The following is a 25,208-nucleotide window of genomic DNA, read 5'->3' as shown; positions in this document are numbered from 1 at the left end:
GTAAATTTTTGGATGATATATGGCTAATGGATTACTGATGTTTGACTTAGCAAAGCTAAGAAAGCTGAAGCCTGAGTGCCTAAAGAGGGAAGTGCCAATGAGAAACAACCTCATTTTAGCTTTGAACTTCTTAGAGGCTCATTCAACTACTTCTGAATGAAGCAATGAAAGAAAGGGCTAAAAAAATAACAGAGTTAGTTGAAATTCTCTATGAGGAATATTTGGAATTTCAGATTCCCTTCTCCCCTGCCCTCAGGTGATATCTCTTTCCCACTTTAGCAGGATGTAGGAAGTTTATTGAAAAATTAAACCATTTAGAGTTTGGACTTGGGGTGACCAGGTACAGTGGGAGAGTGGAAGTAAGGTATCAAACAGAAAACGGGTTTAAGTGAAAGTCTACTTAAAGACTAAAAGTTGAGATACCATCCACTCACTTCCCCTGATGTCCCTATCTCCTTTTCCTGTTTGAAGCTTATGTTCTTTGGCAGAAAACTTGAGAATTCCTTCCTGGAAAAACAGACCAAGCCTAGAGAAAAGATTTAGAACTTTAAGAGGTTTGGTATTCCTTCAATGAAATGACCATCTTTAAACCAGATAACTCAATTTTCCCCACTTGTACACATGGAGGTTTTTGTGCTTTACTCTTTAAAAATAAACAAACTGCCAAGGATTGATCACCAGACATTTGAGTGGAAAAAGCACTCAAACATCAAATAAACAGTAACAACAAAAAACCCCAAGAAGTTGAATAAAACTGAGCATCAGTGACCAGAAGAAAACTTCAAAAATAGTAATCGAAAATAACATTCATGAACCAGAAAACAGTGTGCTTAAAAAAAAGAAAAAAAGGAACAGACCACAAATCTTTGTTCAAATTTCATCTTCATGAGGGCTACCCAAATTTACCTATCTATTGCAATCTGCCTCCCCCACAGTTGATCCTCTTTAACCTGTTCTACTTTTTCTTTTGTCCATAGGACCTACCATCCTCTAATAAACTATATAATTTACTTATTTACTGTATTTATTGGTTTATTGTCTGTCTCTTCTCTCCAGTGGAATTTAGTAAGCTTCTTGTCTCCTTTGTTCAGGGACAGTGTCTGGATACAGATGTTCAGTGATTATTTTTGAAAGAATGAATAAACAAGAAAGAGCCCTTGAAAATTAAAATATGATAGCAGAAAAATAATTCAGAAGGGTTGCAAGATAAAGTTGAAAAAAATTGCTGACAGAGTAGGAAAAAAAGACAAAAAAATAGAAAATAGTAGAAAAAGGATAGGAAAATTTATTTCCTATGTATTTTTTTATGAGGAAGCTGTTAGAGAATGTGTCCTACAAAAATGAGGAGGTGAAGTAAAACAGAGAAGAACACAGTAGATCCAGCACAGGAGATAGGTGAAAGAAATGCTTAATATGTTGGTGCACAGGGCTATTCCTATGACAGCTGCCCAGTAGGCCTTGTCTCATAGAAACAGAAGATAGAGAGCTCCAGGAGGAAAGTCCCTCTGGGGTAAAAAGGATTACCTGATGGTTTTGATCATATTAAAAAGATTTTATGAATTTGTTGGACACTTTGGGAAGAATTAGTGCTAAGTACACAGAAAACTAAGCAAATAAAAATTAGACAGTAATTACTCAAGGAAAACCAAAAAGTTACAGAAGAAAGGGAGTGTAATCATAGTTTACTATTTAGCTCAGGGGTAAATAATGTTTACGTAGCAAAGTAAAGCTGAATGCAGATTTAACGAAAATTGTATGGGTTTATGTGTGTGGTAACTATATGAGGGTGGGGGTGGTGACCTCATTTTTCATTAATTGGAGATTCACAGATAATTACTAAATTGTTAAATCAATAAATAGCAGAAGATGCATGTTGCTTAGAAATACGGCAGTAAATACCAAAAGTAATGGCTAAAAGAATTGAAAAAGGTCCTAGGCAGTGTGACTAGGAGTGGAGAGGGGTTTTTGTTATAACTTCTATAAAACCCTTGTTTATTAACACTATGTACATGTATTACTTTGATTTCAAAAAAAAAAGGGCAATACTTCCAAAATCCTATGAAACTGTTATAATTCTTCTTTTAGATAATTATTTTAGATAAATTTTGATGTTTATACAGAGTTTAGATTAGACATTTAAAGAAAAAATATATTTAAAAGAAATTTAAAGGAAATGTATTTTATAGTACACTGATAGCTTTTATCTATTTTCAACCGATAAGACTGTCAAAAAAATAATAGAGTATGAAGTTAAAATATATTAAAACATCTATTATTCAAGAACATATAAAATGTTTTATTTGACTTGGGTTTTTGTATTTAAGTCTGTAGATGAAGTCTCGGGTATTAGATGAAGTAAACATTTGAAATATGAAATTAGTTTTATCATTTTAATTTCATTAAATGATAATGTAGAGTCTCAAAGTCTTGGCAGATCCAAATGCTAATTCTGGTGTGGTGGGTTTTATTATCATTTCATTAATAGCACCAGAACTTGCACCAGAACTTCCTTTTAATGCTAACACTTCGAATGTTCCAGATATTGTTACGGTGTTAGGTGTAGCTCAATATGTACTACAGATTACCATGTAAAACAGTTATCTGGATAATATTTTAATTATCCCAGCTAAGTCAGCTTTCTTTTTATTCCACAGATCATGATGTTATCAACTATAAATTTCAAATATTTAAATTAAATTTATTATGTTTGCTGGATTATTGATACTTGATATCTAAAGTTTATAGCATTAAACAAAGAACATAATACCTCCTTAATTTACCTGGTAAAAATAAGAAAACAAAAAACTTGGAATGTTTTAAATTGCATTTAAAAATTTTAAATACTACAATTATAATGTTGCAGAAGTTTCATATTTTTCCTATTGAAAGCAGTCTTTTTTTTTAAAAAAATATTTATTTTTGGCTGTGTTGGGTCTTTGTTGCTGCACATGGGCTTTCTCTAGTTGTGGCGAGCGGGGGCTGTTCTTTGTTGCGGTGCACGGGCTTCTCATCGCTGTGGCTTATTTTTATTGCAGAGCACGGGCTATATAGGCCTGTGGGCTTCAGTAGTTGTGGCTCGTGTGCTCAGTAGTTGTGGCTCATGGGGTCTAGAGCGCAGGCTCAGTAGTTGTGGCACACAGGCTTAGTTGCTCTGTGGCATGTGGGATCTTCCTGGATCAGGGCTTGAACCCGTGTCCCCTGCATTGGCAGGCGGATTCTTAACCACTGTGCCACCAGGGAAGTCCCTGAAAGCAGTCTTATGTTATTTTTCTGCTAAGCTCTTTAAGAAAGATTAGGCTGAACTGAACTTTCTAGAAATCATATTGATAATTACTAGTGATGGCAGTTTTATATTTTCACTTACAGGATGAAGAAGCAAGGGGGTTATTTCAGTAATTTCTACTGATTTTGGCTTTCGGGAAATAGCATAATCAACCTGCTTTTAGTATAGGATAACTGAATTAGTCATTTTAAGCTGATACCTGTAGACTGTTTTTTTTATGTATGAACTATTCTCCAGAATATTGTTTATAATAATGAACAATTAGAAACAACCTATTAAGAAAAGGTAAATGACGAGCAAAAGTTTGTGTTTTTTTAAGTTTTATTGGGATAAAATTCACATACCATATAATTTACCTACTTAAGTGTATAATCCAGTGGTTTTTAGTACGTATGTTCAAAGAGTTATGCAGTCATCACCACAGCCAATTCTGAGAACATTTTCATCACCCCAGAAAGAAATCTGTGCTCATTAGAGGTCACTTCTAATTTCCCCCAACTTTAGCAGCCCTAGGCAACCACTCATCTACTTCCCATTTCTATAGATTTATCTGTTCTGGACATTTCCTATAAATGGAATCATATAATATGTGATCTTCTGTGATTGGTTCTTTCACTTAGCATAGTGTTTTCAAGGTTTGTACATGTTGTAGCATCTTTCTAATGACTGAGTAATATTCCATTCTATGGATAGACCACAGTTTGTCTATCTGTTCATCAATTGATGAACATTTTAGTTGTTTACACTTTTGGGATGTTATGAATAGTACTGGTATAAACATTTGTATACAGATTTTTATGTGGACATATATTTTCATTTCTTCTTGTCTATATACCTAGGAGTCTAACTGCTGGGCCATATGGTAACACTATGTTTAACAGTTTTGAAGATCTGCCACATTGTTTTCCAAAGTGGTTGCACCATTTTACATTCCCACTAGCAGTGTATTAGGGTTCCAATTTCTTCACACCCTCTCTCACACTTATTATTATCTGTCTTTTTTATTATAGTCATCCTAGTGGGTGTGAAGTGGTATCTCATTGTGGTTTGAATTTCATTTCTCTCATGACTAATGATGTTGAATGTATTTTCATGTGCTTATTGGCTATTTGTATATTTCCTTTGGAGAAATGTCTTCAGATAGAGTTTTTTTAAAAACACATATTGCCAAATTTTACTTTGAGTAATATACTTGAAACCAAAATATGAATTACATTATAGAGTATTAATTGTCACTTACCCTCTTTAGAGTATATTGAAAATTTGAACATGGACATAATGGGAATCATTGGCCTTTAAGCGTTACTCTTTTTAATGAAATTTGACTTGGTCTGTGTTTTTCTTTTCTAGTGCTTCATTGGAATTTGGAAATTTAGATGAAAGTTCTTTGGTTCAAACAAATGGGAGTGATCTCAGTGCAGAAGACAGAGAGCTCCTGAAAGCTTATCATCATAGTTTTGATGATGAAAAAGTAGACTTGGATTTGATCATGCATCTTCTATACAATATCTGCCATAGTTGTGATTCTGGTAAATAAGTATTGTCTAAAAGAACTGAAGCAAAAATATATTCTTTGACTTAAATTTAGTATTTTGTGTGTGTACAAATTTTTATACAATTTTGTTGATAATAATGCACAAATAATCTCTTGTGTCATTTTATAAGTATTAGAATTTATCAGTACTTGAAACACATGATGTAGTTCATTATAGCTAGTTGTTTTGATTGATTTTGGTTTTACAAAGAGATTTAATGTTTAAAAAAAAGTCATTCTTCTTCAAGGTGCAATATTGATTTTCCTGCCTGGATATGATGAAATTGTTGGTCTGAGGGATCGCATCCTGTTTGATGACAAGCGGTTCGCTGACAATACTCATAGGTAAAAGCTAAAGCTTTATATTTATTGCATTAAATAACAGTTAGGTACCACAGTATAATTTCTCTTAATTGTCGACAGGTACCAAGTCTTTATGCTTCATTCAAATATGCAAACATCCGATCAAAAGAAGATATTAAAAAACCCACCTGCAGGTGTTCGAAAAATAGTAAGCTTCATAAAATCTTCTTTTTTCCATTTTATTAGTCATTGGTTTTGCTTTCATATTAACGATAACATAATATCCAATTGCAGATCCTTTCCACCAATATTGCTGAAACCAGCATCACAGTCAATGACGTTGTCTTTGTTATTGATTCTGGTAAAGTGAAAGAGGTATGTATGGATAAGTTGTATTTTTACCTAAATGACAAAGGTTAAGTTCCATAACAATAAATGCTTTTATAAGCAGAATTCATTTTAATGGGAAAATTTCTGGTTCTAAGATGAATTTAACGTAGTAAATGTTGGTTTCACTAAAGTAAATATTCTGCCTTAAACAATTCAGTTTGTAGGATCTGTCTTATTTTAACAAATTACACAAAAAATTTAGCCTCTGCTCACTAAATATTAGGAATAAAATAAAGGATTTGGCTAGTTACAGTGAAAATTTTGTCAGTGTGGGAATTTGATTACATATTTTGTATGTTTTCTTTCTACTCATGGGCATGGACCGTGTCCCTCTTGTTCATTGTTATATCTCCAGTGCTCCACATATAGTAGGTATTCAAAAGATACTTAGAGAACCATGCTGATAGGAAACAAACAAACATAAAACCAGGCTTCAGCAAATGATGGCTAGCAGTAAAATTGGGCCCATCACCTGCTTTTGTAAAAATAAATTTTGTTGGAATACTGCCATGTCTACTTTTTACCCATCGTCTGTGGCTGCTTTCACACTCCAGTGGCAGATTTGAGTAGTTGCAACAGACCCCCTCTGCAAAGGCTAAAATATTTACTGCCAATTCCTGATATAAATAAAAGGCAGCATTTATTTCCTTTTAGTGTTGGAATGCCCAGCAATTCTCAGCATCCTTAATTTTGGTCGATCCTTTCACTGAAATAATTGAAAGTGATAGAGGTAATTGATTTTTCAAGGAGAGCAATGCTATCCATGTTGGGAAAGCAAATTATATCTGTTCTAGTGGATATGAATGATCATTTTTAATGTGAAAAAATTAATTGCCTTTAGGTGTTATTTATCAAGTAAACTGTGATGGTAGTGCCAAAGTTATTTTATGTACAAAATTGTTAAATGTAACATTTTATTAAAAACAAAATAAGCAGCATCTTTTCTAAAAATCCCATAATTAAACAATTATGAGAACACATTTGTATTTGCTCTATGTAGTAATTTTATGAAAAGGAAAGTGTAAAGTCACTGAATGATTGATGTATATATTCTAGCAATGAATTCTTTTAAAATATTTTTCTACGTAAGTTTCCACTTTAGAAGTGAAAGTATGGGGATAGTAATGGTTCTTTTTTACCTTCTCTTTTGTAACATTCTGGATAGGCTAACTGCATTAGTAGTTCAGCAGGAGGTAAAATGGAAGGGGTTAAAAATTATTCAGTTGGGAATAGGATTACTTTAGTGATTATTGTTATTCTTCCAATCAACTTCCTGGAAAGTATTTCAGAAAACGTCTTTCCCTGGTCACTCCTATTACCCACAGTGATGTAAATCTGATAGAAAATGACCTCAAGGAATAGATCAGTTCTCTCCAATCTTGATGCCTTATGAGAACTGACTGCCATTATCCAAGTGTAGCAGAGAAAAACAGATAGCTTAGCAAGGCACAGAATGAGGAAGTTTTACAGCTCTTCTAAGTTTAGTTTTCATTCTTTTTCCTTAGAATGTTTGTGACCAGAAATCTGGATTTTTTTTTTAAAATCAGTATCCTGTTTTAATTAATCAAAGGGGACTTTGAATTAAACTCGATGTGCTAAAATATGTTCATAATGTTTTCTGCTATTTCTTCTTAAATACCTTTTATGTATTAACATGAAGGTGATTTAAATATTACAGAAATCCTTCGATGCACTGAATTTTGTTACAATGTTAAAAATGGTGTGGATTTCCAAAGCTAGTGCCATACAGCGAAAAGGCAGGTAATGTATATTTAATGGACATTGATTCAATTGCCTATAAAATGGAAACATTTTCATATGTATTACATATTTAATGTATATTCTACTTTCTCTAAAATGTTAAAACTTTCGTGTTAGTCTTAATTTTTATATTATTTTTGCAAAGCATACCATTTTAATACTTATTTTAAAAGTTGAATTTAGGTTATGTTAAAAATAAAAAATTTTGTCTAGTATGATCTACACTCAGAAGACATAAGAAACTTAAAAAACAAAAATAAAAGCAGTGTAAGATGTAGGACTAATTTCTGTACAATACATAAAAAGCTCCATGAAAATCAATTAAATAAAGACTACTACATTAACCTCACATATACCACATATATCTCATATATACCTAAAGAAATGCGAATTAATGAGGTACTATTTTTTACTTATCAGATTGGCATCAATGAAAATTTTTAACAGCACACACAACAAGAGTTGACAAAAGCATGGGCCAATAGGCTTTCACAGTTTGCTGATGGGAGTTTATATTGATGTGACTTCTTCAGAGGATGATTTGAAACTGTTTATCCAGATCTCCCCTTTAGCAGTGGATTCTACTTCTCATAATTTATCCTGAGCATACTTGTACTCAGGATAAATGTGTGCCAAGTATGTGGCACTCATAGTATGTGTGCCAAGATGTATGTTTAAGAATGTTTTTTGCAGTATTATTTGTAGTAGTGAAAAGTCTAGGAACACTGTAGTATCCATAACTAGTGAAGTGATTAAGCAAATTATATTATTGTCACACAATGTCATACTAAGTAACTGTTAAAAGGAAATATGTAGATGTATGTGTTTTATATGGAATATTAATTGAAAAAAGTAAGGTATAAAACATGTATCTAGTATTTTCTTGTTCTAAAAAATATCTATGCATGTGTATGTTTGCATGTATATTTAGACACATATGTTGTCGAGGCTGAGATAAACATTACAAAACAATGATTGTTGACTCTGAGAAGGAGGATTTGTGGGGCTCTTGGAGGAAGGAGACAATTTTTATTTTTGTATTTTTTGTATTTCAGTTATTTAGCACATACTTGCATTACTTTTTCATTTTTAAAAAGGCAAGATTAAAAAGAGTCATATTTTTCAGTAATTATTTGACTAATTTTTCTTGCATTTTAACTAACAAGAAAACATCAGATACTGACTTTAAGAGTGCTGCCTACTGCAGACGGTAGATACATTGATTTCTGTACTTTATAACTTCATAGAATGCTCTTTGTTGTTGTTATTTGTTGTTATTGTGTCAGTTGTCTTCTTATGACAAGTGTGGCTTGGCACATTGAGCTGGACTTATACTGTGTTAATAGTATATTATCAGGGATAAAAATCAGAAATTATAGAAATTTTCTTTGTCATCTTTTTCAACAGATGTTTTTTGGCAGCCTTCACTGTGCAAGTGTTAGGGGTGCAATGATGAATAAACTATGGTCTGATGGGTAAAGTTTGAGATGGGGAAATGTTGCAGTCCATCTTGGAATCCAATAAATTAAGCAATTTTAATATTATGTGATCTGCACTGTAACTAGATAATGCTTCTAGAGGAGTTAAGATAGAATCTGAGACAAATATGATTAAATAGTTATTTTGGGAAGGCATTGCAGAGGGAAAACATTCACAGAGGCCTAAAGGCAAGAGTGACAAAGAAAGTTGTTTGGATGGAGTTTAGTTTAGAGGAGAATAATGAAAAATGAGTGGAAAGAGGTAAGTTGCAGACTGGTCCTTTAGGACCATTTTGTATTTTCTCTCTCTCCTTTTTCTTTTTAATAACATGGTTATAGTATTCTTTCATCTTTTTGAGGAATGAATAGGTAGAGACAAAAATGATGGTAGGAGGACCCCAGTAGGAGACTCTTTTCATTAATCCTGTCATTTACAATAAGGGAGAGATGAGAGTAGCCTGAATTATTATAGTGGTGGTTGAAATAAAGAGGAATATAGGCATACCTCCCCTTACTGCACTTCTCAGATACTGAATTTTTTACAAATTGAAGGTTTATGGCAATCTTGTGCACCCCGTGTTGAACAAGTGTATCAGCACTATTTTTCCAACGGCATTGCTCAATTCTTGTCTCTGTGTCACATTTTGGTAATTCTTGAAATATTTCAAACTTTTTCATTATTACTATATTTGTTATGGTGATCTCTGATCAGTGGTCTTTGATGTTATTATTGTAATTGTTTTGGGATACCACGAACTGTGCTCGTATAAGAAGGCAAACTTAATCCATAAATATTGTGTGTGTTCTGACTGCTCCACCGATCAGCCATTTCCCATCTCTCTCCTTGTTCTTGGGCTTCCCTATTCCCTGAGACACAATACTGAAATTAGGCCAATTAATAACCCTACAGTGGCACCTAAGCGTTCAAGTAAAAGGAAGAGTCGCACTTCTCTCACTTTAAATCAAAAGCTAGAAGTGAATAAGCTTAGTGAGGAGGGGATGTCAAAAGGTAAGACAGGCCGAAAGCTAGGCCTCTTAGCACCAGTTAGCCAGGTTGTGAATGTGGAGGAAAAGTTCTTGAATGAAATAAAAAGTGCTACTCCATTGAACACATGAATGATAAGAAATCGAAACAGCCTTATTGCTGATGTGGAGAAAGTTTTAGTGGTCTGGATAGAATATCAGATCAGCCACAACGTTCCCTTAAGCCAAAGCCTAATCCAGAGCAAGGTTCTAACTCTATTCAATTCTGTGAAGGCTGAGAGAGGTGAGGAAGCTGCAGAAGAAAAGTTTGAAGCTAGCAGAGGCTGTTTCATGGGGTTTAAGGACAGAAGCCATCTTCATAACATAAAAGTGGAGGTGAAGCAGCAAGTGCTGATGTAGAAGCTGCAGCAAGTTATCCAGAAGATTTAGCTAAGATAATGAGGGTGGCTACACTAAACAGATTTTCCTTGGAAAGCAGCCATTTCTTGGAAGAAAATGCCACTAGGACAGGCTGACTCTCTTGTTAGGAGCTAATGCAAGTGGTGATTTGAAGTTGAAGCCAATGCTCATTGACCATTTTAAAAGTCCTAAGGTCCTTAAGAATTATGTTATATTTACTCTGCCTGTGCTTTATAAATGGAACAACAAAGCCTGGATGACAGCACATTTGTTTACAACATGGTTTACTGACTATTTTAAGCCCACTGTTGAGACCTGCTGCTCAGAAAAAGTGACTCCTTTCAAAATACTACTGCTCATTGACAACGCACCTGGTCACCCAAGAACTCTAATGGAGATGTGCAACGAGATTAATATTGTTTTCTTGCCTGCTAACACAACATTCATTCCTCAACCCATAGATCAAAGAGTAACTTCAGCTTTCAAGTCTTATTCGTTAAGAAATACATTTTGTAAGGTTATAATTGCCATAAATAGTTATTCCTCTGATGGATCTGGGCAAAGTAAATTGAAAACCTTCTAGAAAGGATTCACCACTCTAGATGCCATTAGGAACATTTGTGATTCATGGGGAGACGTCAAAATATCAACATAAACAGGAGTTTGGAAGAAGTTGACTCCAACCCTCATGGATAACTTTGAGGGAGGAAGTAACTGCAAATGTGGTGGAAAGAGCAGGAGAACTAGAATTAGAAGTAGAGCCTGAAGATGTGACTGAATTGCTGCAATCACATGATGAAACTTTAACAGATGAGGAGTTGCTTCTTATGGATGAGCAAAGAAAGTGGTTTCTTCAGATAGAATCTACTCCTGGTCGAGCTGCTGTAAAGATTGTTGAAATGACAACAAAGGATTATATTACGTAAACTTAGTTGATAAACCAGCAGCAGGGTTTGAGAGAATTGACTCTGATTTTGAAAGAAGTTCTGTGGGTAAAATGCTATCCATCCAACAGCATGGAATGCTTCAGAGAAATAGTTTATGAAAGGAAGAGGCCGTTGATGTGGCAAACTTCATGATTGTCTTATTTTAACAAATTGCCACAGCCTTCAGCCTTCAGCTGATCAGTCAGCAGCCATCAACACTGAGGCATGACTCTCCACCAGCAAAGAGGCTATGACTTTGAAGTCTCAAATGATGGCTAGCGTTTTTTAATAATAAAGTATTTTTTAAATTAAGGTATGCACGTTGTTTATTTAGACGTAATGCTATTGCATGCTTAATGTACTACAGTATAGTGTAAACATAACTTTTCTGTGTATTAGGAAACCAAAACATTCTTGTGATTCACTTTATTGCAATGTTTGCTTTATTGCCATGGTCTGGAACTGAACCTGAAATATCTCTGAGGTATGCCTGTAAGTAACTAATTCAAGAGATATCCAGGAGAGTAATATTGGTGATTGTATGTCCAGGGGGTGGGGGTTAAGGAATAGAGTGGAATGAAGGATGTCTTACAGGTTTCTATGAAAATTTTGTGGATGGTGGTGCTATTGTCGGGGAAAATGTGAAGCGTGGTTATGTGGGGAGAATTAATTTTTGGTTGTGTTGTTTGAGTTGACTGTGGAAAATCCAAATGGAGCTAAGAGCCTTCTGAAATATAGGTCTAGAATTAGGATAAGGAGACCTAGGTGGACGGAACTTGAAATTAGGAGGATTATTAATATCACTTGGGAGAGAGCAGAATAAGGAGAGCAAAGGGCTAAGGTCTGACCTCAGAGGAACATCAACATTTAAGAACTGGGAAGGATAGAAATCTTTCAGAGGAGACTGGATAGGTGGGAAAGCTAATGGGTATGTAGTGAGGGAAATATTTGATGAAGGAAGGAATGGTCCAACAATGTCAGATTTTCTAACTTGTATCACACTGTGTTATGGTTAGGTTTGTCTCTTTGGATTATGAGCTTTGTGAGGCTACATAGGGATATTTCTGTATCTCTGTCACTTGGCATATTCAGCCTTGCTATTAGCTGATACAGGGACTTTGGATGAAATTAAAAGTGACTGCTTTTCCTCAAGATGTATTTCTAGTGCTTTCCAGAAAATTATGCAAGTCTCTATGATCGTGGGGTAAATGACACTCCCTTAGAGTTGTGTAATGCATAACTTCCACAACTCTGTGTTTAGTGGGCCTAAACACAGTGCTTAGTATCAGCTCTGTAAAATTGATTAAATTTAAATTACCATATATTTATTCACGCCTTATTTTTTACTCACTTTTATTTTTGTGTGTGTATATATATATATATATATATATATATATATATAGTATATAAATTTTTACCATTGTCTTAGAAGTATTACTTGTCAGGTAGTATTACTTGTCATTCATGAATCTCACTTTATAAATGAAATAATTGAGTCCCACAAATGTGAAGTACCTTTTCAAAGGTTAGGGGATCAGTATCAGAGTAGAGGTTCAGACTCACATGTCCTGATACTGGTTCATTGTTCTGTCTCCTAAATCATATTGCTTTTACAGTTTCCTTATTATAGTCTTTATTCCTTGTTTGAGCCTTAATTTTGTGTTTCAATTTTAAGGGCAGGGCGATGCAGACCTGGAATTTGTTTCCGGCTGTTCAGTAGACTTCGATTCCAGAATATGTTGGAATTTCAGACTCCAGAACTTTTGAGAATGCCATTACAGGTGGAAATTTACTTAACTCTATCTAAAAGGCTATTTTTTGTGGGTGAGGGAGGAGAGGGACCATTTCAACTTATACTGATTGGGCTTTTAAAAAATCAATTTATAAAATAAAATTATAAAGTATATATTATGGAGGGTGGTTATATATAACTAATATTTTTTTCTGTATAAGAAAATTTAACTCAAAAACCTCCAAAATTTAAAAGAATTACTTGAGTGCATTTGAATTTTAGTATGGTTTATAGATACATTGTTTTTTTAATGTAACATTCTAGGAGTCTGTCAACCACCTGAGTGTTCACCTTTTAAATTCTCAATGAGAAGTAGAAAACAAATCATTTAAAGTACAAAATATAATACCAAAATCTCAGTTTAAGATGCTGATCTTACCTTGGTAGTTTTGGAATTGAGTTCACTGAGATTTCCTGGCCTGTATGAATTGTTTTCCTTTTGGTTTTCTGACTTCATGGAACAGCCAAACACTATGTACTTTCTAGGGAAAACTATCAGAAGTGCATTAATTTGATTCTCTGGTGTGCTGAGCTAGATGCTGGCTTCCAAACCTTAAAGAGACACTGGGTCATATTTTTGGCATCCAGGTACCTGGATGACTTCCCACTTCTCCATGCCTGTGTGCCATTTTCTATTCTTCTTAGGATATGCAAAGTTCTTAACAAAAGCCTAAATTATCTCTCCTGCTTGTGTCTCCAGTTTTAATTTTTTAATTCTTGCCTTTCCTCTTCTCTCTGCTCATACCAGTAGTTTCAGTTTCTGAAGCACATTTTGTTTCCTTCTATCTTAGGGCCTTCATATGTGCTATCCCCTCTCCATTGAAACCACCCCCTTATTCCTTTTCTGTTTAATTCCTAATTAATCTGTACATCTTACTTTAAGTGTCATTTCCTCAGAGAAATTGTCTTTGACTTCCCATGGCTGCCTCCTCCTACTCTTTCTTGAACTTGTGTTTACGTCTTTAGTTCCCTGTATCCTTCATAGCACTTATCCCAGTTGTAATTAAGTAGTTAATTATATAATTATTCTGTTTTTCACATACAGTGAAAATCCATGGGGGCAGTGTCTGCCTATCCTCTTCTTTTTCTCCAACTTGATACATGGTGCCTGGCACCTAGCAAAAACTTAAATATTTGTTGAATGGATAAAAGATTCTAGAATGTAATATAAAGGGAAAAAAAAGATTTTTGGACAGTGACTGTTATTGTTATATATAAGAATTGTGTGAGGAGACATTGCCCGCTGTTGATGGAGGATGGTTATTAAGATTCTCGCACTAAAGTATGAGCCCATCTTTCATAGAAAGACATTGTTCCCTCTGCTGTTCATTTTAATCAGAGACTCTACTAGTCTGTGTTGGGAAACTATAGTTCCCAGGATTTTTAAAAAAATAAATATCAATTATAAGTGTCAGTATTTCAAAATTATTTGCTCTTCTTATTTACAGGAACTTTGTTTACATACCAAGCTCTTAGCCCCAGTTAATTGTCCTATTGCTGATTTCCTTATGAAAGCTCCTGAACCTCCACCAACTTTAATTGTAAGAAATGCTGTGCACATGCTTAAGGTTGGTGTCTTAATAGTTTCATTTTACCTGAAATTTAAACCAATTGAGAATATGTCTTAACTAATTTTTTACCTAAAAAAATTATCTTTGTATTATATATTTTGAATAATACTCTCGTGGTAATTATAGTAACACAGTAGGTATAGTTCATTTTTACGTAATATATTTGAAGCAAAATATATTTTTTATGAGGTACAGTAGCAAAAGAAAATTTATGTTCTTGTATCTTACTTATGGATTTTTAAGTATGTGGTTTGATGAAACAGTTTTTGGTCATGTCAAGTTCTATTTTATATCCTTTTATTTAGACAATAGATGCAATGGATGCATGGGAAGATCTCACTGAACTTGGATATCATTTGGCTGACTTGCCAGTAGAACCACATCTTGGTAAAATGGTCCTATGTGCTGTGGTGTTAAAGTGTCTGGATCCCATCCTTACAATTGCCTGCACACTAGCCTATCGAGATCCGTTTGTCCTGCCAACACAGGCCTCTCAAAAACGTGCAGCTATGCTTTGTAGGAAACGTTTCACTGCAGGGACTTTCAGTGACCACATGGCACTTCTCAGAGCATTCCAGGTACTATTATTGTCATTTTATTTTTGAAATGTTGCTGGTTAAACACATTTCTAGGGTAAGTGTAACAAATTAAAAAATAGATATGATTCTGTTAATTTTGTTTCATTATAAAGTCACATTTTATTAATTGCTCAGAAAAATACCTTCCTAAACTGTTAATATGTTAAAATTATCATGTTTTTCTCTACTTTTTTCTTTCATTTTCTCAGTTTTCTCCTTGTAAAACTATGTATATATTTATTTTTATTTATACTTATATATATATTTCTTTTTTATAAACCCAAATTCCTTATCTTTAATCATATCTTGTTTAGGAATGCTCTAAAATTTTAGTTAAGAAACATTGTATATTATTCAAAGTATATAGAACAAAACTTAGAAGAAAATTATCTTGAATTTAATATCCATTTATTGATTTTTTACAGTAGGTTCCTTTCTTGTGTGCTCAAGACACTATGTTAAGAATTTAATTTTATAAAGCAAAATCCAAAAATCACTTAAAAATTTTAAGATAATAATAGTGAGAAATTGAGGAAAGTGATAAATGGGAAAGAAAAGATAAGTATAGTGAACCTGAGTAAAGGAAATGATATATAATTTAGAAATTCAGCTATGTGGGGGAAGAATATGTTATTTCTTGAAAAGGTAGACATGTTATTTATCCTTCAATTCTCTTGAATGTAGGCTGTATCTATACATTAAAAAATTGTGTTTTTGCAGAAAGTACTCTTTTCCAGGCATACAGGATTTTTCCAATATATACAATTAAAAAAGTAATTATAAGGTCTTTTGTGGGCATTATTGAATAGTGATTGATGCATTGCTATTAATTTGGTCTATTAGATACCATATATTATAGTAGATCAGTTGAGTGATTATAACTGGGGGGAGATTTGGAGTAGAATTCCTATCTATTCTTTGTTTTTTCCCCAGTTCCTTCAAAAACAGAGAAGGTAAATTACTGCTTTTGTCTTTCTGTTATATTCCAAAGCAAGATAACTCATTTTCAAAGAGAGCTCCATTATGCTACATATAGGTGATTTCTAGGAATCCTACTTTCCATTCTCAGACAGATTAGGAGGGTGATATAAAGATTATTTTTAGAGGCCTGAAGTGGCAGGTTTCTTAGATATAAATGGTATTATGATGGCTTAATTGAAAATCTCCCATACTTCAGTGGAGGAAAGTTAGCAGGCACATTTGTAAAGGTAAATATTTTTACATAGCTGGGTATTTAGGTTGCCTGATACTTTGTTCTCATTGGGATTTTATAAACTCAATGGCTTTCATAGCATTTGAGTATAAATTGAAAATGATAAATTCTATTTGGTCATAAAGTCTTAGATTTTATTTTAAAATTATTCTAAAAAATTAGATGTTATTGACATATAACATTATGTTAGTTTTAGGTGTACAACCTAATGACAGTATTTATATATATTGTGAAATGATCACCACAATAAGTCTAGTTAACATCCATCACCACACATAGTTAAAAAATTTTTTCTTGTGATGAGAACTTCTAAGGTCTACTCTCTAGTCTGTTAATTAGAGTTGTGATGATTTCACAATACAAATCATTATGTTATGCACCTAAAACTAATGTTATATGTCAATTATGTCTCAATAAAAATATTTATTAAAAAAATTACTCTCAGGGACTTCCCTGGCGATCCAGTGGTTAAGACTTCACGCTTCCAGTGCAGGGGGTGCAGGTGCAATCCCTCACTGGAGAACTAAGATCCGACATGCCGCTCAGTGGAGGCAAAAAAAAAAAAATTTCTCTCAAATGAACTTTTTACAAAACAGAAATAGAGTCACAGATGTAGAAAACAAACTTATGGTTACCAAGGGGGAAAGAGGGAGGGGAGGGATAAATTGGGAGATTGGGATTGACATATACTCACTACTATATATAAAATAGATAACTAATAAGAACCTACTGTATAGCACAGGGAACCCTACTCAGTACTCTGTAATGACCTATAGGGGAAGAGAATCTAAAAAAGTGGATATGTGTATATGTATAAGTGATTCACTTTGCTCTGCAGCAGTAACTAACACAACATTGTAAACCAACTGTACTCCAATAAAAATTAATTAAAAAAATAAATGTTGATGTTGAAAAATGAAAAAAAATTACTCTTTTAGCAACTTTCCAGTATACAGTACAGTGTTATTAACCACAGTCACTATGCTATATATTATGTCTCCAGGACTTATTTATTTTTATAGCTCAAAGTTTGTACCTTCTGATCCCCTTCACTTATTTCATCCACCCTCCTCACTCCTCTAAGCCCCCGCCTCTTGCAACCATTAATCTGCTCTCTGTATCTATGAGTTTGTTTTTGTTTTTCATAGTCTTAGATTTTATAAAGTAATTAGAAAAAGGAGAATTGACCTTGAGTGGTTATTGTAGTGATTTTCAGTTACTTTGGTTCCTAAGAAGTGATTAGAAACGTGTCTTGTTATGTAATTATATTTTTATAGGCATGGCAGAAGGCTCGAAGTGATGGGTGGGAGCGAGCCTTTTGTGAAAAGAATTTTCTTTCACAAGCTACTCTGGAAATAATCATAGGCATGAGAACTCAGTTGCTTGGTCAACTTAGAGCATCAGGTAAAGTTTTCTTCCAAAGAACCTATTTAAACTACTGAGAGTTGCCTATACGTTATAGTATTTCTAGTGTTAACTAATGCCATCTTATATTATTTTTATGACATTATCATGTTGTATATCTTATGTTCATGAACTGCTTTGTAGACTTCTGCATGACCTCAACTTTTGTTTGTTGATTAAAAAAATGATATTGTAGAAGCTATAGTTGAGAAATATATGAATGCTTTTTGATACTGTTGGCAATGAGCAATTTATAATATATTTGTTGGCAAAAATCAATTTAGAGATTGTACTTGTTATATTTTATCATTATTAATAAATATTTAGCTCTATGAAAGAGAAATTACAAAAATTTAAGTAGATTGATATGAAAGCTGGCCTTTATATTTTTGGAACATAAAACAACTAGTAATCACTTGAAGGCACTTGTTTTTTTTTTTAAAGAGAATGTCAGTTTTGCTATTTCATTTTAGAACTGCTCCTTTGAATTTCTTTTTGAGTGGCATAGTACATTGAGGAAACAGAAGAAAAGTACCTGAGCCTGGATTTATGGAATAGCTGAAGTGCCAAAGTAATATAAGGAATGAACCAGAGGATTCAGAGTTGTCTCAAATATGGGGAAATATGAAGGACTTTTGAAATTCAAGCAAGAGTACTTTATATTTACTTGACTTCACTTCCAGGATTAGTTTCTGTCACAACCAAGATTTATTAATACCATTCAGCAGAATAGTTTAGGTTTTCAGCTATGATTTTAGTATGTTTCTGATAGCAGCTTATGAAGAACTTTATTGCAAGAATATGTATTTGTTTCTGAAGTCCCTAACTCCTCAATGAATCTTCTGCTTACTTTAGCCTAAGCAAACTTAAACTTTCTTCGAACATTGACTATATTATAAACTTTTCAGAGGAGATTTTATGAATTATTGTGGCATTTGAATCATTAAACTTGTATGGATTATACAATTTTTTGTTAAAAACCCAAATTTAAAAGTATATTTTGTGCAATAGAAAAAGTTGGTGTGGTTTGTTTCCTCTTTCTAGGTTTTGTGAGAGCACGAGGTGGTGGTGACATTCGAGATGTTAACACAAATTCTGAGAACTGGGCTGTCGTTAAAGCTGCATTGGTTGCAGGCATGTATCCTCATTTAGTCCACGTGGACAGAGAGAATGTAGTATTGACAGGGCCAAAGGAGAAAAAAGTACGGTTTCATCCCACTTCAGTTCTCAGTCAGTCTCACTATAAAAAGGTAAAACTTTTTGAATGCTCTTAGGCCTTGAGGTAAAACTAATCTAATTTAGATAGTTGAAGATCAATAAAAAAATGCTCCCAATGCCAACCTGCTTTAAGAAATTAATTAGTTATGTATGTATAATTCAACATTGGAACAATATTTTGGTTGAGTCTTAAAGTTGGAAGAGGTAATGTGTTAAGTATTGAGGACTTTTGTACAAACTACATGACCAATGACTTGCTTTAATTTTTGTTTGGGTACTAATATACAACATCTATTTCGCTGAGGGACTTTGTACATTTTAAAAGTATTACCAGTAAATTAAGTGATAAATTTACTTAACAGTTTTAAAATTTATTTTCCTAATAGATTCCTCCAGCTAATGGTCAAGCTGCAGCAATTCAGGCACTGCCCACAGATTGGCTTATTTATGATGAAATGACCAGAGCTCATAGAATAGCTAATATTAGATGTTGTTCAGCAGTGACACCTGTCACTGTATTGATATTTTGTGGACCAGCTAGGTTGGCAAGTAATGCTCTTCAGGAACTTTCATCTTTTCGAGGTAAATATATTATTGAAGGAAATACAAATCTATTTGAAATAAAATTTTTTCTTCTTACTAAACCAAACAAATTTTGAAATTATAAAAATTTATGTGGTAGTAGCTCCCTTTTGATGTATTAAGACTAATTAAAAATTACTAAAGTGTACCATTGTTCTTGAAATTGATTTCTAAGGTAACTTGATATTCATTTGTGCATTTTTGATTAATCTTGTTGATAGTCTGTTTTTTTCTTCCACTTGAATTTAAATGATAGTTTAACATAAAAAACAGGTAATTGTTTAACTACCAAATATAAAATAGATAGCTAGTGGGAAGCAGCCCCTTAGCACAGGGAGATCAGCTCCTTGCTTTATGACCACCTAAAGGGGTGGATAGGAAAGGTGGGAGGGAGCCAAAAGAGGGAGGGAATATGGGGATATATGTATATGTATAGCTGATTCACTCTGTTATACAGCAGAAACTAACACAACAATGTAAAGCAATTATACTCCAATAAAGATGTTAAAAAGAAAACAAAAAAGTAATTGTTTAAAGGAAATGTTACCCATAATCCCACTACCCTTACGCAAACACTTTTTAATATTATACATTTTTTTCTGTATGTTTACATATTTTAGGTTATTTTACCCATACTGTTTATATTCTGCTATTTTCATTTCACAAAATATAAAAAACATTTTTAATATTTCATATTAATGGCTGGAAAATATTCTATCACATTATAGTGACATAATGCATTTGAAATGTTCCTTTATAGTCGGACATCTAGATTGTTTCCAATTTTTTGCTATTTGGTGATTCAGCAAATATTTATTGGGCAACTATTACATGTCAGTTATTGTGCTAGGCATTGAGGATATAACAGAAAACAAGATATACAAAGTATTTCTGTCTTCAGGAGTTCACCTGTTAGTGGGTGTTGACATATAGCAAAAAAGTAAATAACATGCATGGTACTTTGAAGAAAATGAAGAGGGTCTCCTTAGGAGTGACCTGCTTTAGAAAGGGACCTTAGACAAGTTTCTCTGAGGAGATGAGATTTAAGCTGAGCTCTAAAGTATGAGAAGAAATCAGCCATGTGAAGATGCAGAAATATGCTCTAGGTAGGAGAAGATGTCGAGGACCAAGATTCTGCACTAGGAAATGATATAGGAACAGACAGAAAGATTGTGTGATTGGGACCATAGTGATCAAGGTGAGAGTGGGATGATCTGAGGTTGAAAGAAAGACATGGACTTGTAAAGGAAAATGCAAGGGAAACCGTTGAAGGGTTTTAACAAGGGAGTAACATGGTGTGATTTATGTTAAAAAAAATCATTTTGGCTGTGAGAATGGATTGCTTGAAGGAGCAAGGATGGAAGAGAAGAGGCAGGTTGGAGGCTTTTGCAGTGGTCTTATGATAGATAATGATGGCTCAGAACTACAGTGATGGCATCTGATATGAAAAGAAATAGATTTAAAATTATTTTGGATGTACTAGTAATGGCTGGATCGAATGTGGGTGGTGAGTGAAAGGGAGGAATCATTAATTCTTGGGTTTTTGGCTGTGATAGCTAGTTGAATAATTGGTGCCACTTATTTGAGATTCAGAAAACTGGGAGGAGCAGGTTGTGTAGGGAAGTCAGGGGTCCTCTTAGACATGTTAAATTTGAGATGGCTAAGGAATCCTAAGTAAGATTTTTTTCTTTTTGAGTCAGTGGATTTATTATCCATATCTGGAGCTCAGGGAAAAAGTTTGGACTAGCAATACAAATTTGGAAATCATCAGCTAGTAAATGATATTAAAAAGAAGAGGGTTCTTGACAAAATTTGAAAAATTCTTTTATTTAGAATTTGAGTAGAGAAATAAACAATGGCCAGATACTGAGTTTTAATTTGTGACCTGTTGTGTTTGGAGAACTCCCCACACAAATTGTTAGTATATCAGGAGTATTTGTGTAAATGTAGAGTATCTATATTGACTTACTGTTTTGTCTGTGATATAAGATAGTAAAAGTGAATTTTTTTTCCTTTCAATATGTGTGAACAGCAGATGGTATTCCTAATGACAGTAGTGATAGTGAAATGGAAGACAGAACTACTGCTAATTTGGCAGCTTTAAAACTTGATGAGTGGCTCAATTTCAAACTAGAGCCAGAGGTAAGTTGCTTTTTAGTAGTGTGATAGATTTCTTTTATTCAGTTGTATGAATTGATACACAGTGTGATGAAAATTATATCTTTAAAATTGAGCCCTTAGTATGAGAGAATACAGCTTGTTTTTCAGTTTTCATACATTCTCTGCCATATTGGGGTTTATTCTCTAGAGGATTTGAAAAATCTAGGTGTGGCTCAGTATTTGAGCATGGTAATATTTGAATATTTTTGTGTATATAAGAAAATATTGAGTATTGGGTACACAAGAAACCCTTTCATTTTATGTAACTCTGTTTATAAGGGAAAGGTGTGAGTTCATCCTGTTTTCTCTTTTCATATTTCTCTGGAGTAGGAAAGATGAATGTTTTTTTTCAAATTAAAATTTTTCGTGATAAAGCCTTCCCTTAATTCCATCTTTACTTTTAAAGATCATTCTATATCCTTTTTTGGGACAATATCAACTGTTAAAAGTCAATACTGGCTAGGTTTACTTTTTTGCCATACATTCATTTATCACTTCAACCTACTGCAGTCTCATTTCCATTCCCATCGATCTTTCACTTCACTGAAACTGTGCTTGCCAAGGTCAATATTGTCTCCTCCAGGTTATCAAAGCCAGCCTGCTGTCCTTGATAAATTTGACCTTTCTCTCATATTTAGCTATTGTCCATACCCTTGTTTTTATTGATTCTGCCCTTCCCCATTTTTCTTCCTCACCCCTGTCCTAACTTCTTTGTCACTAGTTTCTATGACATTACTATTTCCTGATTCTTCTATCTAGAGAGGTCATTCCGTCTTAGGTTCTTTCACTAACTCTTCTGTATGTGTTTGTGCCTTAAATGTTAGATGTTCTCTAGTAGTCTGTTCTTTACTCTGTTCTTCTGTCTCTGCACAATCTCTAAGGACCTTACCTCTATGTGTAGATTTAGTAACCATTTATGCATTGATAACTTCCAGGTACATCTTATCTGTATCTCTAGCTTAAGCTTTTCTCTGGACCTATGAATTCAGCTGCCTTATGGACATCATCATTTGGCAGTAAAAATAAAGTATGAATGGAACTAAATGTATTTTTCTTTATTTACCCTGCTGTTACTTTTCCAGTATTAATCACACTCTACCACACATTGTTTACTTTCTCTCTCATTGGAGTGTTTCATTTGATTTTGGGTCTCTAGTGCCTCAAAATGGTAAATAAATTTTATTTCTTTCATGCAACAGAAAGACTGAAATTGATAGTAAATGATATGAAATGTAAAACATGTTCTTTGGAAACAGTTTTAGACCTTAACTAATAAACAAATAGTTGTCTTGCAAGTGTGATAGATATTTTGCTTGTATCTATTTGAACTGAAGAAACCATTTTATTATAGGCAGCCAGTTTATTGCTGCAGCTTAGACAAAAGTGGCATAGCTTATTTTTACGCCGAATGAGAGCTCCATCCAAACCTTGGTCCCAAGTTGATGATGCTACCATAAGAGCAATTATAGCTGTTTTAAGCACTGAAGAACAGTCTGCAGGTTTACAACAACCATCTGGGATTGGCCAAAGGCCAAGGCCTATGTCTTCAGAAGAACTTCCTTTGGCATCATCTTGGAGGTCAAATAATAGTAGGAAAATTTCAGCAGATATTGAATTTTCTGATGAGTCTACTACTGCAGAAAGGTAAATTCATAACATTTTATCAAAACGAGATATTTTCTCTAGGAAAATATTTATCATTTATCATAGAATCACATGCTTTTATAATATTTTAAAATTACTTTCTTATAATCTAAGATACACAAAAAGGTCGCAATAAAATAGGAAGAGTTACTTTCAAAAGATAATTCTTTCAAGTGTTAGATAATATTAAGGATTTCAAGCTCCTGGGGTCTTGAGTTATTTAACAAGGAAATTTTTTTGTCAGGAAAAGCTTAAAACGTTTAATTTCCAGAATTTACAAATTTAGGGTCTGAGAAAAAGATAGCAACATTTTTTATTATGTATTTTAGTTGATATATGTCAAGCCATATCTTTCCTAGATACTTCACAACGAGAAGTGTTGGCTGTGGCCATTTAGAAGAACAGCCTCCCCACAAGCCTTACCTACATATTAATAACACTGACTAGTATTCCTACAGAAAAATACTTTATTCATTCATTCATACAGGGACACATTGAATGCCTGTTGTTCTTAGTGTGAGGGATATGGCAATGTGTAAGACAGACAAAATCTCTTTCTTCAGAGAGTTTACATTTTATTGAGGGGAGGCATACATATATTAAAAAAGTAAATAAATTTACTGTCTTGGCAAAATTTTTTAGTTTAGCTAACTTCTTTTATCCTTTCTAGCATTTGGCAATTAGATGTGATTTTTTTGTTTATTATATGATTAGTAATAATAATGAGAGCTCTTATATTGAATTATTTATCCAAAAATGTATTTGGTGGTATAATAGTGGTTATAATGAATTGTTGGTCATGATGCAGAAATATTTCTGGTTGTAAAAATATTTGTTAGAATCAAATTTAAATTTCTTTATATCAGTTAATTTTTTTTTTTTTAAACCAGGTTAGAATTGATAACAGAGACAAAATTCTTGCTTGGAATGCTAATTTTGGCAGTATGGTAGATAGTCTCTGTGATAAGAATATGATTTCATTGTTAAAAACCTGAAAATAGGAACAATGGAAACATAAAAGATTTGTAGTGCTTATTGTTTTTCAAGGATCAGATGGAGTATATAGTACCTGCCTTCTTTTGATCAGATTTTACTTATTTGAATGAAGCATAAAAGCATGTTATCAGTTAAGACTTCAGTTGAAAAGGAATAATACATGGTGGTTTCCAAGTTCTTCATATATTACATTTTAGGAATAATTCAACCAATTGCTTAGAGAACCTTCTCGTAATATGCATCCCTGAACCTTTTTCTCTGATGTAGACACTGCCAAGTGAAAGGAAAATAGTAAAAAACACATTTTCTACTTAGACACGCTTCACTTTTTAAAAAGAGTGTTCTAAAAGTTTACTTGAACAATGATTGTTTAGAATGTGAGAATACATTTGCATAGAAATTATGTGGTAGAGTTATTTATAGACTAATGTGTAAAAAACCTGTTATATTCACAGAGACTTTTTACACACATATGTGTCTATATACATACACACATACTACACACATACAGTTTTAGGGAAAAAAACCCTTCATTTTTTTTTTCTTTATAAAAGTAAGACATACTCATTTAATAAAATTTGGAAATACAGAAGAAGAAAATCAGAATTATAAAGTGTAATATTAGTTATGCTTTAGAAACTGATTATCTTATAAATTCATTTCTCCACCTGTGATACCAGTGTCTACCATTTTCCTTTCCTTACAAGTTGTAGCCTTGCATTCTTCATTCTCTTGTCTGTTGAACAGTGAGATACAGAATTTCATCCACTTTTAGAATTTTGGTAGCATTAATAGATAAGGCCTGGAATTGATGTAGCTTGTTGAGGAATAGAATGAGGACTCTTAGGAAGATTTATTTTTGAGTGGAGAAGTTATAATCTTTCTAGGATTACTTCTTGGAGAAAAGGGATTTATAGTTAGAGTTTTCATGCTAGCATGGCAAGATATAGATTAGATAATTTCTTTTAATAAAAGCATTTTATTGAAACTAT

At 33.3% G+C, this 25,208-nt stretch overlaps 1 protein-coding gene across 3 annotated transcripts in view; it reads left to right on the top strand.

The window, feature by feature from the left end:
• YTHDC2 (YTH N6-methyladenosine RNA binding protein C2) overlaps window positions 1–25,208 on the top strand; it is a 69,518-nt gene that overhangs the window by 28,751 nt on the left and 15,559 nt on the right. For 2 of the 3 annotated variants that reach the window (XM_004267460.3, XM_033423783.2), the window contains exons 13-25: window positions 4,634–4,812; window positions 5,066–5,162; window positions 5,241–5,328; window positions 5,415–5,495; window positions 7,189–7,271; window positions 12,734–12,839; window positions 14,299–14,418; window positions 14,727–14,999; window positions 17,490–17,616; window positions 18,661–18,866; window positions 19,221–19,416; window positions 21,449–21,558; window positions 22,928–23,220. In XM_004267460.3, the coding sequence (XP_004267508.1) occupies window positions 4,634–4,812; window positions 5,066–5,162; window positions 5,241–5,328; window positions 5,415–5,495; window positions 7,189–7,271; window positions 12,734–12,839; window positions 14,299–14,418; window positions 14,727–14,999; window positions 17,490–17,616; window positions 18,661–18,866; window positions 19,221–19,416; window positions 21,449–21,558; window positions 22,928–23,220 (1,959 nt within the window). The remainder of the gene's footprint in view (window positions 1–4,633; window positions 4,813–5,065; window positions 5,163–5,240; window positions 5,329–5,414; window positions 5,496–7,188; window positions 7,272–12,733; window positions 12,840–14,298; window positions 14,419–14,726; window positions 15,000–17,489; window positions 17,617–18,660; window positions 18,867–19,220; window positions 19,417–21,448; window positions 21,559–22,927; window positions 23,221–25,208) is intronic. The other variant, XM_033423784.2, reaches the window with a different exon arrangement.

This window comes from Orcinus orca, chromosome 3, assembly GCF_937001465.1.
Source record: "Orcinus orca chromosome 3, mOrcOrc1.1, whole genome shotgun sequence".
Classification (NCBI taxonomy): domain Eukaryota; kingdom Metazoa; phylum Chordata; class Mammalia; order Artiodactyla; family Delphinidae; genus Orcinus; species Orcinus orca.
Note: the sequence above shows the minus strand (reverse complement) of the source record. Positions and strands in the feature narration are given on the sequence as shown.